Genomic DNA, 14701 nt, shown 5'->3' on the forward strand with positions numbered 1-14701 from the left:
AGTAATTGCTACAGCCTTATTTACAGTTTGAAGTCATATTATTTATATGTTGATGTTTTCAACATGCATTCTTTTCTTGGAGGTGTCTCTGCACTGTTAAGAGGGTTTGTCTGAGGCTCCTTAACAAACCAGTGCCTGCAGAGCATGGGACCCTGGGGGTAGACAGAAACTGCCTGATTTTTTGGTTTTGAAGAGCAAGCACCAGTTGCTGGTCTTCTTCAATTCCAGGATACAGCCTTCCAATACCTTCTACTTATTATTGTGATTATTTTCATTTCTCCCACCCACATAGGTGAGCTTCTCCTGCAAGGCCCTGTCTTTATCAAAGAGCCCAGCAACAGCATTTTCCCTGTTGGTTCAGAGGATACAAAAATAACTTTAAATTGTGAAGCAAGAGGCAACCCATCACCTCATTACAGGTATGGTGAAAAGTTTCAAAATGCAAATGAAAAACAAATGTGGCAATTGTGAATTTTGTTGCTTGCATGTATTTATGCTGTCGGCAGGATGTAGTATGGGAAGCTGCAGTTGTATGACATGTTTCACGCGTCTGATTACATGAACATTTGAATCCATATGTGTGTAATTTGATTGTTCACCTTATGATAAGATTTATCAATTAAAGAACACAGTAGGATCTCTTAAACATGCAGTGCTTCTTCATTTATTTATAGTGCAATTTAATTTATAAGCTTGAATTTCTATGTCATCATTAGGAACACATCTGTTTTGGGAGTAAAATTCAGTTTTAAAGATAATTTAAAATCATAGTTAAAAATATTTCAGTATCCCTCCTTCCACCATTTTATTGGGCATAGATTTGGAGATATATTCAATGAGAAAAAATAAATATGTAGTTAATAAACCATTTTAATTATTAATGTAGAGTAAGTATATTCTATTTGATAGTTTTTTATCATGTTAAAGTCTACATTTAAAAGACATAAATAGGGGCTAGGGCTGTAGCTCAGTGGTAGAGCGCCCGCCTCGTGCATGTGAGGCACTGGGTTCGATCCTCAGCACCACATAAAAATAAATAAAGATATTGTGTCCAACTACAACTAAAAAATTTTTAAAAAATAAAAATAATAAAAGACATAAATAATAACTTCACTGAAAACCTTCAAGCATCACAGAAAGGTAAAAGGAAAGACAAAAAGAGAATTGATTATCATCACCTTAATATAAAAATATTAGCATTTTGGAGATGATGGTGGGTTATTTGGATGGAATGGATATATTCTTGACGAAATGACAAAAGATAATTGATTTTTTACTTTTCGAGGGACCTAAGGAAACCCACCTAAATGAAGAAATTGATTATTTATAAAGAGAATGTTACAGCTTTGATGTAAGGAACTGCAAAATACAGCCAGGATGTCTTAGGGACAGCAGGTACTGGAGGTGCTACCAGTGTCCCCTTCAAAACTCTGTTGAACTATTCTTTTGAGGGTCACCCCCCACCCCAGAACAAGCAGAGCAAGCCGACTTAATCCTGTATGGGTAAAGCTTTGGAGGTTCACAGGAGTCCTCTGGATCTCATGGAACTTCTGCTGCTCGTTGTTAAATTGGGTCAGGAATGGGTGAGAAGGTTGCTTCTGGAATTAATCAAAGTCAGTCTCCTTCTGAAATATTCAACAGCATACTTAATGAGCATCTCCTGTGTGTTTCCAACAAAGTAAACCTTAGAATTCCAGGTTACTGGTCTGAATTGGCAAAGGTGAGAAAAAGGTTTTCCTGCTTCTCTCTAGGGAAAAGAGAAAAGAGGAGCTGATGAGAGAGAGAGAGAGAGAGAGAGAGAGAGAGAGAGAGAGAGAGAGAAACCATATTTTAGAGCTAGTTAAATTAAGCAGATGTATGCCCATATTACATTGGTAAATATTTCTTCTTTTGGTAGAAGGTGAACAGATTGATTTAACAAAACACTGTCCTGGAAGTATTTTCTCCAGCATATTTCTAAGGCATTCTGACACCTTAAAATGCATATTTGTTTTTTTCTTTTCAAGGGAAGATTGTTCTCATAGATGTGACTCTAAATATGATAAAGGACCCGTGCGAATGATCAGGTGTGGGTGGGTGCTTGTTCACTTGTCACTAAAATTGCATTTCATGACATTCATCTTATGAACATTTTGGGGATAAATGGGTTCAGCTGAAAAATTGACAGGGTACAAGACTTAATCATATAGGAATGCATTTCTAATGAGTGGACTAATTGTGTGTGAATAGTTTGAGAAGCTAGCCAGATGTCTTGAGCTTAGAAATATAGAAATAGATTTCTTTGTGATGATGTGTGTGCAGACCAGGTATTTATTGTCGCACACAGTGTGGGTGTTCAAATGCATTGCTTGGGTGTGTAAAATGTTGATGAAGAGGTTTTACATGTGCACACTTCTGTGTCCACATGGGATAACATCTTGACATCCATCTGTTTTAATTTAAACAAAATCTGTAACTGAGGCTAGAGTACATGTGACTCAGATTGATTTTTTCATTTTAAGTCTGATTAATGAGGAAATTTAACATTCTGGGTGTTGTTTTAAAACCATTCACTTGTAGCCAAACAGAGTGGATGCTGTCAATTGTAGCTTTAAAGGTTTTCTTGTTAAGATGTCTAACCGATGTAAAATTTGATTTAAAATAAAGCAGTATGATAACTAGAAACTGAGACCTTGAAAGCACAAGCAAAACTCTTTTCATTCTGATAGATGTTAGGCTTTCTAAGAACAGAAAACAACTCTTTGCTATTCATGTTACCTTTATAAGAGATAGATAGTGTCAGTGCAGTAAGTGGGTATAGAATAATATGGTTGTATTGTAGCTTTATCTATTTAGATGACACCTTTATTTTTGGCTAGCTTTTTATTTTATTTTATTTTTTTTAACTTTTCCATTTAAGAGTCAAGTAGATAGTATTCTATATTATGTTTACATTTTCCAAAAGAAGATATACTTGTTTATTCATATTTTTTACTATCCTTCAGATAAATAGAATAAACATATAATAGCAAATAACCTAAGAAAGAAGAATATGAGGAATTTTTATGAAGTCAGAGAAAATATTTTTTTATATTTGTTTATAAAAATAAACAGAAATATAGAAAGATGGATAGGTAGCCATCCCAGGAGGGGACTTAGGGATTCACATGAAAGCATTTGTTAAAAGCAATCCAAACATGCTTCCAAAGATTCAGAATAAAGTTTAAGAGTCTTACAAAAGAACATCCTTTGAAAATCCAGAGCCCGTCTTAGAGACTGAGGCTGACTTGTCTCATGAGAGATCTTGTCTTTGTTATTTTCCCATTGGGCAAAAAGAACTCTTAATTGGCCATATTAGAAATCTAAAAGTTCAGAAATTCTCAAGAGAAATGACTCATCTTAGGGTTTAATTGAGAATTTTATTCCTTCTCTCACATTTCTCCGCCTGAGCCCCAAAGCCTGTATTTAAAGGTTAATTAATGTTCAGTCTCATAGAAACTGCTGGGGTGCTGAAAGAGGTTACCCTGAGGAAGGATGAATACTTTTTCTAAAAAGAATTTTTCTCCTATTTTGCAGGGGATTAGAAATGCCTGGCCTTTGTTGAAAGACCCCAAATGGAAGGATCTGTGGTTCCTTCTGCTGATGCTGTTCAGCATGTAGAGGGACCTCACATTTCAGCTGAGCTGGGGTAGAATACATAAGTACCAATCAGGGAGCAGGAGAGTCGTAAATGTGAATGAGGTTGGCTGGCCTGAAGGATAGACATGCTGTGCAGATAGGAAATGCCCACATTCAGTCACAAGCCTGTCCCGTGTTCCTGCTGCTTCTCAGAAACAGCCCCTTGCTACCATCCAGAGACTTTCAGCTTTTAGTGTTAACTCTGCTTTTCTGTTTAGACATAAAGTATGATGAAGGAAATAAGTCCTAAGGTTTAATGAGGCTCAGATGGGTTTCAAGCTTTCCAATTTTAGTGTAACATAAGACTTTGGTGCTTTCTGTCCACTATGATGTTCCATAGCCACATGTGGCCTTTTCAGACTTTTAGTTTTTAATAAGTTGTATTAAAATTAATTAAAACCTCACTTCTTCAGTCACAGCAACCTTGTTTTAGGTGATTGGTAGGTATACATGGCTCATAGCTATCCTATTGGATGGCACAGATAGACATGTCTAATACTTCTAGAATGTTCTATTGGACACTGCTGCCCTAGATCAATATCTGGACCCAAAGCACTTCCCTTCAAATATTCTTCCTTTTTTTTTCTCTCTATAAAAATGTGACCAGAATCTCATTCTCATCCAGCTTTAGAGAATAAGTAAATTGTTTTATTAAGTGCAAAGGGAAGAATCTTAGATAGTCAAGTTGTAAGAGCAAAATATGGCTGCAAATTGAGATATTTTCTGGCCTAAGTTTTCTTAAACATGGTTCATATCCTGGAATCACATCCTACACAAGTTAAATTGGTAAGAGTCAACTAAAACAATTCAGTATAACAAGAAAAATAAAAAGAATACATCAATTTCTGCTTACCATGTGTTATGCCAAGAGTGGATGGAAGGAACCAGGAATGGATGGAAGGAAGGGAGGTCTGAATTTATTTCTTTTATACACACACCCGCACACATACACACAGAGTACTATACATTGTACTTAATATTTCATTCTGTTTTTCTGTGTACTATGTTGATACTATAAATTCTACATATGTGTTATATATATTCCATATATAGAATATATAGTACATACTTGCTGTATAATACATGTAACATATATGGCTTATATGCTACCTAGTGTGTTTCATGTATCATAACATCACATAATACTGAGTAACATTTTTAAGCATAATTTTGATTACTGGCCAACTTGTTCTTACATTTTTTTATGACCATGTAAGATCTGCTATCACAGTTATTTTACTTTTATGGCCCCAGGCAAATAACAGTTATTGCTCCTGAAAATTCTCTTAGCCCTTAATGAAACATAATCCTTTCAGTCAGTTCTCAGTCCATTCTCTGCCTCATCCTGAGGCTCATCTTATTTCAGTATCCCGACTTCTCCAGCTTCTGAACACCACCCCCACACTCCCAAACAGCCCCTGAGAGCAAAGAAACTTTGACAGGACTGGGGTGATTGTAAAAAAAATAAACAGTATTTATAGTTCCTGAGGCAAACAGCAGATGACAACCTGTACGGGGAGGGTGTTTTAAACTCGGCTGCAGTGTCATCTCTTCCAGAAAGCCTTAGTGCCCTCAGCTCTGGATGACCTGCCCAAGCATGGGCCTGGCCATTGCACCACATCCTACCAGTACTGAAACAAGCTCTGCCATGACCAGATAGGCCGTAACCCTCCTAAAGGTGATGTCAGTGCGCCCCTCATCCTTATGTTACAAGTACTTTAGACTGCTCGATCCATAGCATAGAAAAAAAAAAAATAAGGACTTGGGGACTGGCCCATATTTCAGGAGTCAAGAATGTCCTGGAGGATCAGAAGGTCAGAAGTACTGAATAGTTTATTCTGGAAGACAGAGTTGGGATTGAGTTCTCTGTTGGCTCATTTCAAGACAGGTTTTCTGCAGGTGTCCAGGATCGCTGCCTAGAACTCCAGGTCCCTTACATCCTCCCATAATCTCCACTGGTGAAAGAGGTCATTTTTCCTGTTAGTGTCTTCAAAAGCCCTGGATCATATCAGAAAAATGTGAGACAAAAACACAGCTAATACTGTCAGCAATCAATACCCAGCAGAAATGTAAAGGTTAGGTTTTAGACATTAAAGGTTGTCGTACAATAAATCATGTTATTTTGTTGTTGTTCTTCTTCTCCTTTGTGTTTTTACAGTGGGGTGAGGAGACAGGATATAATCTTATCGATCAAACACAAATATCACATTCACAGTCTTTTTGTTACACTTAACATTTTCTCATATAATTTTACTTTATTTTTATCACTGCATCAAATTATATGTAATAGTGGCATTCATTGTTACACACTTCTGAATGCACATGATAACATTTGGTCAATTTAATTCCTCAGTACCTTCCCCTCCCCTCCTCTCTAACCCCTCCCTTTCTCTTCTAAGCCAACTGATAAGGCCTGAGGCATGGAAGGTTCTGATGGGCAGGGCCAGAGTCATGTGAGAAGAGGCATTTTCAAAGAACTGTGAATAAGCTGCTACCAAGCAAAGATTAAATGAATGCAGTCGGCAAAAAGAGCAATCATTTTCAGGAACTCTGCTTGGAATCATTTAAAGACGATCCTTGATAGATTTGCACTAGTTTATAACCATGTAAAGTGAGAGTTGTTTTTCATATAGTGTATCTGCATGAAATATTTATACATATGTGTATATATACATATATATACACACATAATATATTATGTATATACACATACAAGCACATATGTGTGTATACATAATGATTTTACAAAATTTATCAGTCATTGAGAAATGAGAATAAATGTCATAAAACAGATTTAAAAAAAAACACAGCATTGCAACTTAACTCATTTATATCTTCAGCAATTAGTGCTGAAGCCTAACTAGTTATTTTTGGATAAAGTATTGAATATGCAAATTCAGACATTCATTCTTTCAAGGGCTGCAATTATTCTCATCACTTCAGTAAACATATTAACAAACATTGCATTTGAACACAAATGCATTTGCTTATTAACTTGAAAGCTGCATCTAAAACCACAAATTGCTTCTGTGATTAAATTCCTAATTTTCCTGTCAAACCCCAACTAAAGTATTGCCTGTTGATTGAACGAGTGTTAAGGGTGGGTATATTTCCACAACCCAACCCTAGCTCCCCAAAGACTTAAGTGTTATTTACTTCTTTTTGCTTTGTTTTGTCTTGAGGTCTAAAATGTGAGATTTGTTTTTCTTCATAATCTTATTTCTCCTTCTATCTTCCTGACCAGCTTTTGTGTGGTAGAATAGATATCCTGAAGGACAATAACTTTATACAATCAACCGTGAGTTGAATCACATCTTGAGATTATTTTTTAAACCACCTGAAGTCATTCAATTTATTTTCAGTTTTGTTCATTTCAGTTTCAAAGGGTGATGTTTCCTAATTGTGTTTCACCAAGTTCAAGTGAAAAGACTCACTTTAGAGCTTGGTGACTTAAATAATACTGACAACAAAATATATCTGTGTTTGTATTCACTGTTGTTATTCCATACTAGTGTGGTTTTGTGTAAGAGATTGTCATATCTAATTACAACTGAATGGTGAATAATTAATAACTAGTCAGGTAAATGAAATTCCCCATTTTGATATTATTTATTGACTGGATGACTTCAGTGAGTAAAGACTGTGTGAAATTACTTATGCCTAGGGTAGAGGAAAAAGTAATCATCTCATTCAGGAAGCTGATGGTAGAAATTCTGCAGGTATTGAAAACCACCATTCATCGGGACTTACATGCTTTGAAAAACCCCTTTAGCTGGCCACAGTGATGTACACCTCTAATCCCAGTGGCTCTGGGCTGAGGTAGGAGGATCACAAGTTCAAAAGAAGCCTCAGCAGTTTAGCAAGGCCCTAAGCAACTCAGCAAGACCCTGTCTCTAAATAAAATATAAAAGAAAGGGCTGGGAAAGTGGCTCAGTTTTTAAGTCCCCAGCGTTCAATCCCCAGTAGCCCCTATTCTAAGATAAGTCCCTTTGAGCTCTGAAAATTTAGACTTTTATGCTGATTGAATTCATTATACATGAATTTGTGTTTACATACACATTCATCCCGTCTCTGTGCGTGTTTCAGCTTGTTCTTTGTGTCTGATGGCAGTGATTCATATACCCTTAGTTTATGTTTTTAGATTATTTCCTGGAAGTAGCAGTTATCATTTTCATCATTTAGGAGTAGTAACTACCAGTTTTGAAATATCTTCTATGTCAGGCACCTTGTGCTTTATATTCAAGATTTAAAACCTGTTGTCCCATGGACACGCAGTCGTTTTAAAGAAATTGTGTTTGTGTTCTTTTTAGGTGGAAATCTGCGTTAGACTACCCTTCTATTGTATTAGGCTTGGCCCAGTTTTCTTTTTCACTTCACATTCCCAGTCAGCATCCCACTTATGTAGAGGATGTGACAAATGTGGAAGTGGACATCAATTGTGTAGGTCCTCCTGTAGACCTGCAGACCAGGATATCTAATGCTAGTACTCCAAGTATTTGCTATCCAGTTATTGATCCAGACACACATTGCCATGGAACCTCCACACAAACCAGTTTGCGGGGATGAGAGCTCGTAGACTGAGACGCAGTTGCTTGTGAAATATGCACTTGTGGATTCTAAAAGCAAATCCTAATTCATGTACGACAAGCATTTGAACTCTGAAGTCTGACAATGAATTCATAAGATCAATGGAGAGTGTTACATGATGATTATGCGAAGGTGCTTAATCTCGTGACATTTACCACTGAACTGAAGCTACAAGGTTAGCCTGCTTCTCTAGTGCAACACAAATGTTATATGATTGAAATGCTGGTGTGCATAGCCCCAAGAGCCTTTGCCTCTGATCATTGGCTTTAAGCCTTCCTGAATAAAATTTGGGTATGCAAATATATATTTATGAAGTTTTAAATAATTTTCACATTCCAGAAAGATGGCGGTCTGATGGTTAGAGTTCATCCTGCACTTTGCCATTCCTTGGTAAAAGCAGAAACCTCTAAGATGTACAAAGGATTATGAATGCACAAAAGTGAAAGCCAACTTCTATTTCTAAAAGCTTTCCAGATTTATGACCTGAGTGTGCCATTTACCTGTCACACTTAGTATTGAGTGTTGTGCTTTCAAAGCCTGAACAGTTGGATTACAATTTCCAGCAAAGTAAATGAGAATAATTTGCAGATTTATTAAACCCATACTCTGTCAAAGAAGGAACTGTGTATGTTTCAGTTTTCCAGAAGATTTTTATATACAGAAGAAGATAATGAGACATATTTAGAAATCGAGTCTAGCTACAAATATTTTGCCTTAGGAATATAGGCATACTATTTTACTTTCCAGGATAAAATTACCTTTGGAAGCATAGGCCCAGAGAATACATACACATTTTGGAATTTTAACAAAGAGAACTTTTGAATTCATGTATTTTCAGCAAGAGGAAAAACAATCAATATTTAATAAGATATTGAGATATTTTATATCACCTGGGGATGAGTTCCACTTAATGATGAATAGTTTTAGGAAGGATAAAAATAATTATTTTACTTTTGTTAAAATTAACATTCCTAAAGATAGCTCAGGGACATCTTAACTCTGAAGGGTTTGCTAAAACAAATGCACCAGTGCTTTTGGAGTAGTAGAACATTTAAAAGAGAAGAAATTTTGCCTTTTCATATCACAAATAATCTGGTGATTGTGTCTATATGATGAAAACTGAGCTAAAGGAAGTGAGACGTGTTTTATGTTTAATGGAACAAATCTTTTCCATTTTGGTTCTTTATTTGCAACTTTGGGATGATAGCTTTTAGATAGCTTTGCTGAAATAAAGTATTTTCCCACATAGTTTGTAATCTCTTAAATCTTTCAAGTATTAAGTAGGCAAGAAGAAGTGCTTCTCCATATTTTTATTTATCCCTTTCAATTTCCTATATAACTCCTGTGCCTTTATTATTCATTAGCTAAACACAAAAACACCATTTTCAAATGAAGCCATCAGAAGTGCTTAGTCAGGCCCATTCTAGCTCATTCTCTGAAATGCATTTTTTTTTCTCCTATACAAACTGCACTTTGCAGGCACAGAAAGCACAAGCACCCTCTGTCACTAGGGTCTTCCATTCAGAAGGATGTGAAATTAACTGTATCTTTCTTGACTTGAGTTTAGAGGAGATTTTCTCACTCAAGCATTGAGTCACTTAGTATCTGACAAACCATTTACACTTTAAAAATTAAACCCACTCACTTGTGATTTGCTGTCAGATTTATTCTTTAAAGGTCAGGCCCAGCGTGTGTTTGCCTCTTCCTTTGCTAAATTCTCAGAGAAGATACAAATGCAGACTCACCATATGGGGAAAACGCCATCTGATCCCCATGAGGGGGAATGGCCAGAAGTATTGAATGGAGCAGGTGACATTTAACCAATATGTGCTTCTTGGGAATAAAATAGAAGCAAAGCAAAGGGGCAGTGGAGTTTGCGGTTGTCACTGCGGCCACCTGCAGCACTAACAGAGGCGTTCACCCATTGCCTATCTGTGGCAGCACAGGGCTGAGAGCCTTGCATGCATTGTCTAAGTAAATCTCTAGAACAACCCTATGGGAAAGATGGGATTGTCTTCATTCCTTTTTAATAATTTAGATTAAGGGGAGCTGAGAAATGGGCTCATGGACATGCAGCTGGTGATGAGTGAGACCCACAGATAGACCAATGGGCACTTGGATTGCATCTGGATCCCCTTTCTTTTCTTTAATTTTTTTCTGTTTTGCAGATGGGCACAGTGCCTTCCTCCCTCCCTCCTCTCTCTCTCTCTCTCTGGATGGAACCCAGTGCCTTACATATGTTAAGCAAGTGCTCTGTCACTGAGCCCCGGGCCCCAGCCCCCTTTATTTTTGTTAGGCTGTTTCATGAAAGGCTCAGCTAGGGCTGAAGACTCCACCAGGTGGAATCAGAGGTTGGGTCAGGAACTAAGAATCTTGGAAAAATGTCTCTAAAAATGTTAGCTCCATGGAGGGGGGCAGGTTTTACCATGATTTGAGAACTTTGAATATTTCCTGACCTGGAAGCATTCAGTAAATGTATTTCACTGAATTAGAGGAAGGAAGATTTGTTGACTATGAAAGTGGCTGACTGGAGAGGGAGCACTCTTTCACCCTGTTGTCTACTCTATAGTCATAGCACATGTTGCCCAAGGTGCAGAATAGTTCTTCCCAAAGTTGAATATGTATGTGGAATTCTTAACTATCTCATTAAAACACAGGCTCTGATTCTGTAGACATAGGTAGAGACTAAGGTAGAGACGAGCAAACTAGGAGATGCCACTGTTGCAGATCTGCAGGCCCTCTTGTGTAACAGAGGATCAGGATGTCCAGATAATGCAGTTGACAGTTTTGCTTTACTTCCTTGTCTGAGTTTCTGGAGTTCTAGGACTTGAGGAGGAGGAATAGGAGAGAGGTTCATAAAAGCTCATGGTTCAACTTCAAGACTCTAAGTGTAGAGTATAATTCTCAGTAAAATAAAATGTACCAGAATGCTCATGCAAATATGGACTTGCCCTTGGGAAGAATCTTATGGGGAAACTCTGCAAAAAACTGAAGCAGAGTTCTGCCAAAAATGAGAAGGAGGCTACTGCTTTTTGTATTTTTGTATATATATTTTTTCTTTTAAGTTCACATGAAAAGAATTGGGTCTTTCAAGTTTTTTTCCTTACTTTCATTTTTCTGTTCATTAGATTTGTTGCCTTAGACCTGGTGAATTTGTATGTGAATACAAAAAGAAACATACACACACACACAAAAGCTTTGGTTTTAAGAAAGTGACTAAATGATAAAAGAATATTTAGAGCAATAATTGAAGAACTCTGAGCAAGAATTCAAAGGAGCAGCATTCCTGACACAGTCAGTAGTTTTGGGAACAGCTAACAGCTCAACAACTGGTATACAGAAATTCTCGTCTAGCAAGTTGGACATTATTTCAACAATCTCAATATTTAAATGAAGAGCAATTGAAATGATTGTTGCAATGTGCTAAAATTTATGGAACTGATGACAGTGTGATTTATTATATGAATTGGGTTATCCGGGAGGTACGTACCTTAATTCATAATAATAAATGTGTTCTTGAGATTGTGGGAGATGACTTTTAAAGATGAAACCTTTGAGGTGTCAAGTATATGTACTGTTTTAAAACTCCCATTTTTTCACTTAAAAACTCATTTAAAGGAAACATCTTTCTTCTCTCTTTGCCTTTTTCTGTTTGGCTTCTTGTTGATTACTGTTTCTCTGAGGGTAGTGCCTGGACTGTCTGGGACCCAACAGGTGCTGTTTAGGGTGTTTTACCACAGTGTACCATTTTGTAAAAAGCACTGTGATGGATTAGAAAAAAGTGTAGAATGCCTTGGAACAGGTGTTTACCCAGACAAATTGAAATGGATAGTTGAACACTTATCCAATTAATTTATTAAATGTGCTTAGTCACTCCAGATAAATCAAAGAAATGTCCTCTTTCCCTGGTTCATCCTCAGCTTGAGATTGGCTTGAAGTGTCTCAGATAATTACCTAACTTTCTACTTTATCTTTGCCTATACAGACCTAGCCAATTTCTCCCACTAGTGAAGAAACTAAATTATTCTCACCTCTTCAGGAAACCTTTAAAAATCTTTAACTTTTAGAGGCTAATTTCTTGTCCTTTGTTTGGGACTTTAACCTTTTGTTTCTGATAGTTGTATGGACACATTTGCTCTTCAATTATGTAACATTGGAAGAGTGTACACTTTACCTTTCATTTATAAGGGGGATAATGTGTAAAGTGGGTTTTATGATGGAGAGTCTTTTAAATTTAAAAATGCTAATAGGACAAAAAAATTAACATTTGTTTTGCAGATGGCAGCTGAATGGCAGTGATATTGATATGAGTCTGGAACATCGTTACAAGTTGAATGGAGGAAATCTTGTGGTTTTTAACCCCAACAGAAACTGGGATACAGGAAGTTACCAGTGTTTTGCTACAAATTCGCTTGGGACAATTGTCAGCAGAGAAGCTAAACTCCAGTTTGCCTGTAAGTTTATGTTCACACATCTTGTTAAATGGGTATTTAAAAGTATTTAACTTAATTTGTGTGGCCATTTTGAATTTTAATAACAATGTGTCTATTCTATTGGTTCAAAAAAATAGATTGAAAAAATAGCTCAATGTGATTCTTTGGACTTCTATGACATGTGCAAAGTAGATCTTAAAATGTGTGTGTATATGTGACTCCTTTATTACTATTTTGTATGAGTTCCAATTAGAGAATGCAAAACAAGGCAGTTAAGGATCCTGGATGGAACAGCTGCTCCATCCTGGAAAGAATGTGATAGAATAGTCAGGCGTGGTCCTTACTGGGCAGATCATTTAAATTACAAATATATCTTGCAAACCTGGAAACATTAAGGAAGAAAAAACAGTGGGAAAAAAGAAGAAAATGACGTATGTGGTGATATATTTTTCACCTCCTTTGGGGAATTGCAAAAAAGGACCCTCAGCACAAGCTCCCCTAAGTTCCTAGCCTGGGAGGTCATGTTAATTGAACCCCCTTGAGGAGGTGACCCACATTAAGAAAAATCAGATTCTTCCTCCACAGAGTTAGGAATTGAGACCAGAGGCTCAGTGTAGTCTTAATATTTGTCTATTTTCTACTTTTTGTTTCTCTTCTCGTTTGTTTTTTATTTTGTATTATCATGTACATCACCATAACTTTGGTACTTGGTTTTCTTTTAGCTCTTCGTACCTCTCTAGTTCTGAAATTGGAATGTACATGTTCCAGCACTGTGGTAGTGTTCTGTCTCAGCTCCCCTCACAAACCATTATTAAATTAATGATGTGCTACTTAAGGCAGGCCCGCTGCTTGGCTCTTTTTATAACAGCCCTGGTCGGTTTGTCCCACCATTCCATTCCATACTTACTTGCTTCTTCCTTTGTTTCCCCTCGTCCCGCCCCCATATGCATAAGTCGTTGTTGTTTTTTAACCTGTATATTGTCTGGGTATTTTGAAAGCTATAGGTAGTGTTTATATTATGCAATCTGTTATATTTGAGATTAACAAAGTGTTTTATTTCATAAATAGAGAAATTTAAGTTTAGAGTTTTTTCAGTGTCTTTCCATTTTAAAGAGTTTAGATCCATTTATCCTTAGTGTATACTTTGCATTCTTGTATTTCTGTGATTATTTATTTTTAAATTATGTCATTTAATATACATGTTATGTATACATATATTGTGAAATGTGGTATATATGCATGTATGCACCTGTATATAGTGAAATATATGTAATATACATATGTGTATATATCTGTATATATAGAAATATTCTCTTCATGAATAGTAACATATGTGTATATAGTTTTCAAACAGAATTTTGCCAAAATCTTCAGCACTAACCACCAGACCTCTTTCCAGTTTTGCATTAATTCATTTCTTAGTCCACATTTAAACATTTCTAACATTTAATATATTCTGTATAAAAATTCAAATATGTTTCATGCTTTTCTTTTTAATAATGTCATCCTTTTGTCTTAAATATGAAGGTGGGTTTTGGTTGGTGATACATGTTGAAACTACTTGTTTAATTGGAGACTTCCTAAGGCACTGCCCAGATGTCTTCTGCAGTCAGTTGCTTGATAGAAGGTGGCCACACTAAGCACAGTTCCCTGCTGAGCTCACCACCACCACTGTATTTTTAGGTTCACTCAGTTGGACATGGTAGGATTACTTTTTCTTCATGTTTTCAGCTGAAAAAAGATCTATTTCCAGCACACAGCTAAATTTATATCTATTTAACTTGCATTGCTTAGAACTTGGAAATTTCTCTTGTGATAATTGGACATTTTGTATATAATTTAAGGATGTTTCCTCCTTCTATATCTTTTAGTTTGGTTCATGTGTATTTTAGAAAGTCAGTTGTCATCTATGTATTAGATAGTTCTTGTCCTTTGTTTGGAATTATTTTCCTCTCAGTCTTCTCTTTCCTATCAATTTCTGTTCTGGATCCATAGAAGTCACATCTTTCTGTATTCTTTTAAGA

At 36.4% G+C, this 14701-nt stretch overlaps 1 protein-coding gene across 1 annotated transcript in view; it reads left to right on the forward strand.

Moving 5' to 3' along the window:
* LOC143389977 (contactin-3) overlaps positions 1-14701 on the forward strand; it is a 319072-nt gene that overhangs the window by 108373 nt on the left and 195998 nt on the right. The window contains exons 5-6 of the mRNA XM_077106266.1: positions 229-419; positions 12523-12698. Of these exons, the coding sequence (XP_076962381.1) occupies positions 229-419; positions 12523-12698 (367 nt within the window). The remainder of the gene's footprint in view (positions 1-228; positions 420-12522; positions 12699-14701) is intronic.

This window comes from Callospermophilus lateralis, chromosome 20, assembly GCF_048772815.1.
Source record: "Callospermophilus lateralis isolate mCalLat2 chromosome 20, mCalLat2.hap1, whole genome shotgun sequence".
In the NCBI taxonomy this organism is placed as follows: Eukaryota; Metazoa; Chordata; class Mammalia; order Rodentia; family Sciuridae; genus Callospermophilus; species Callospermophilus lateralis.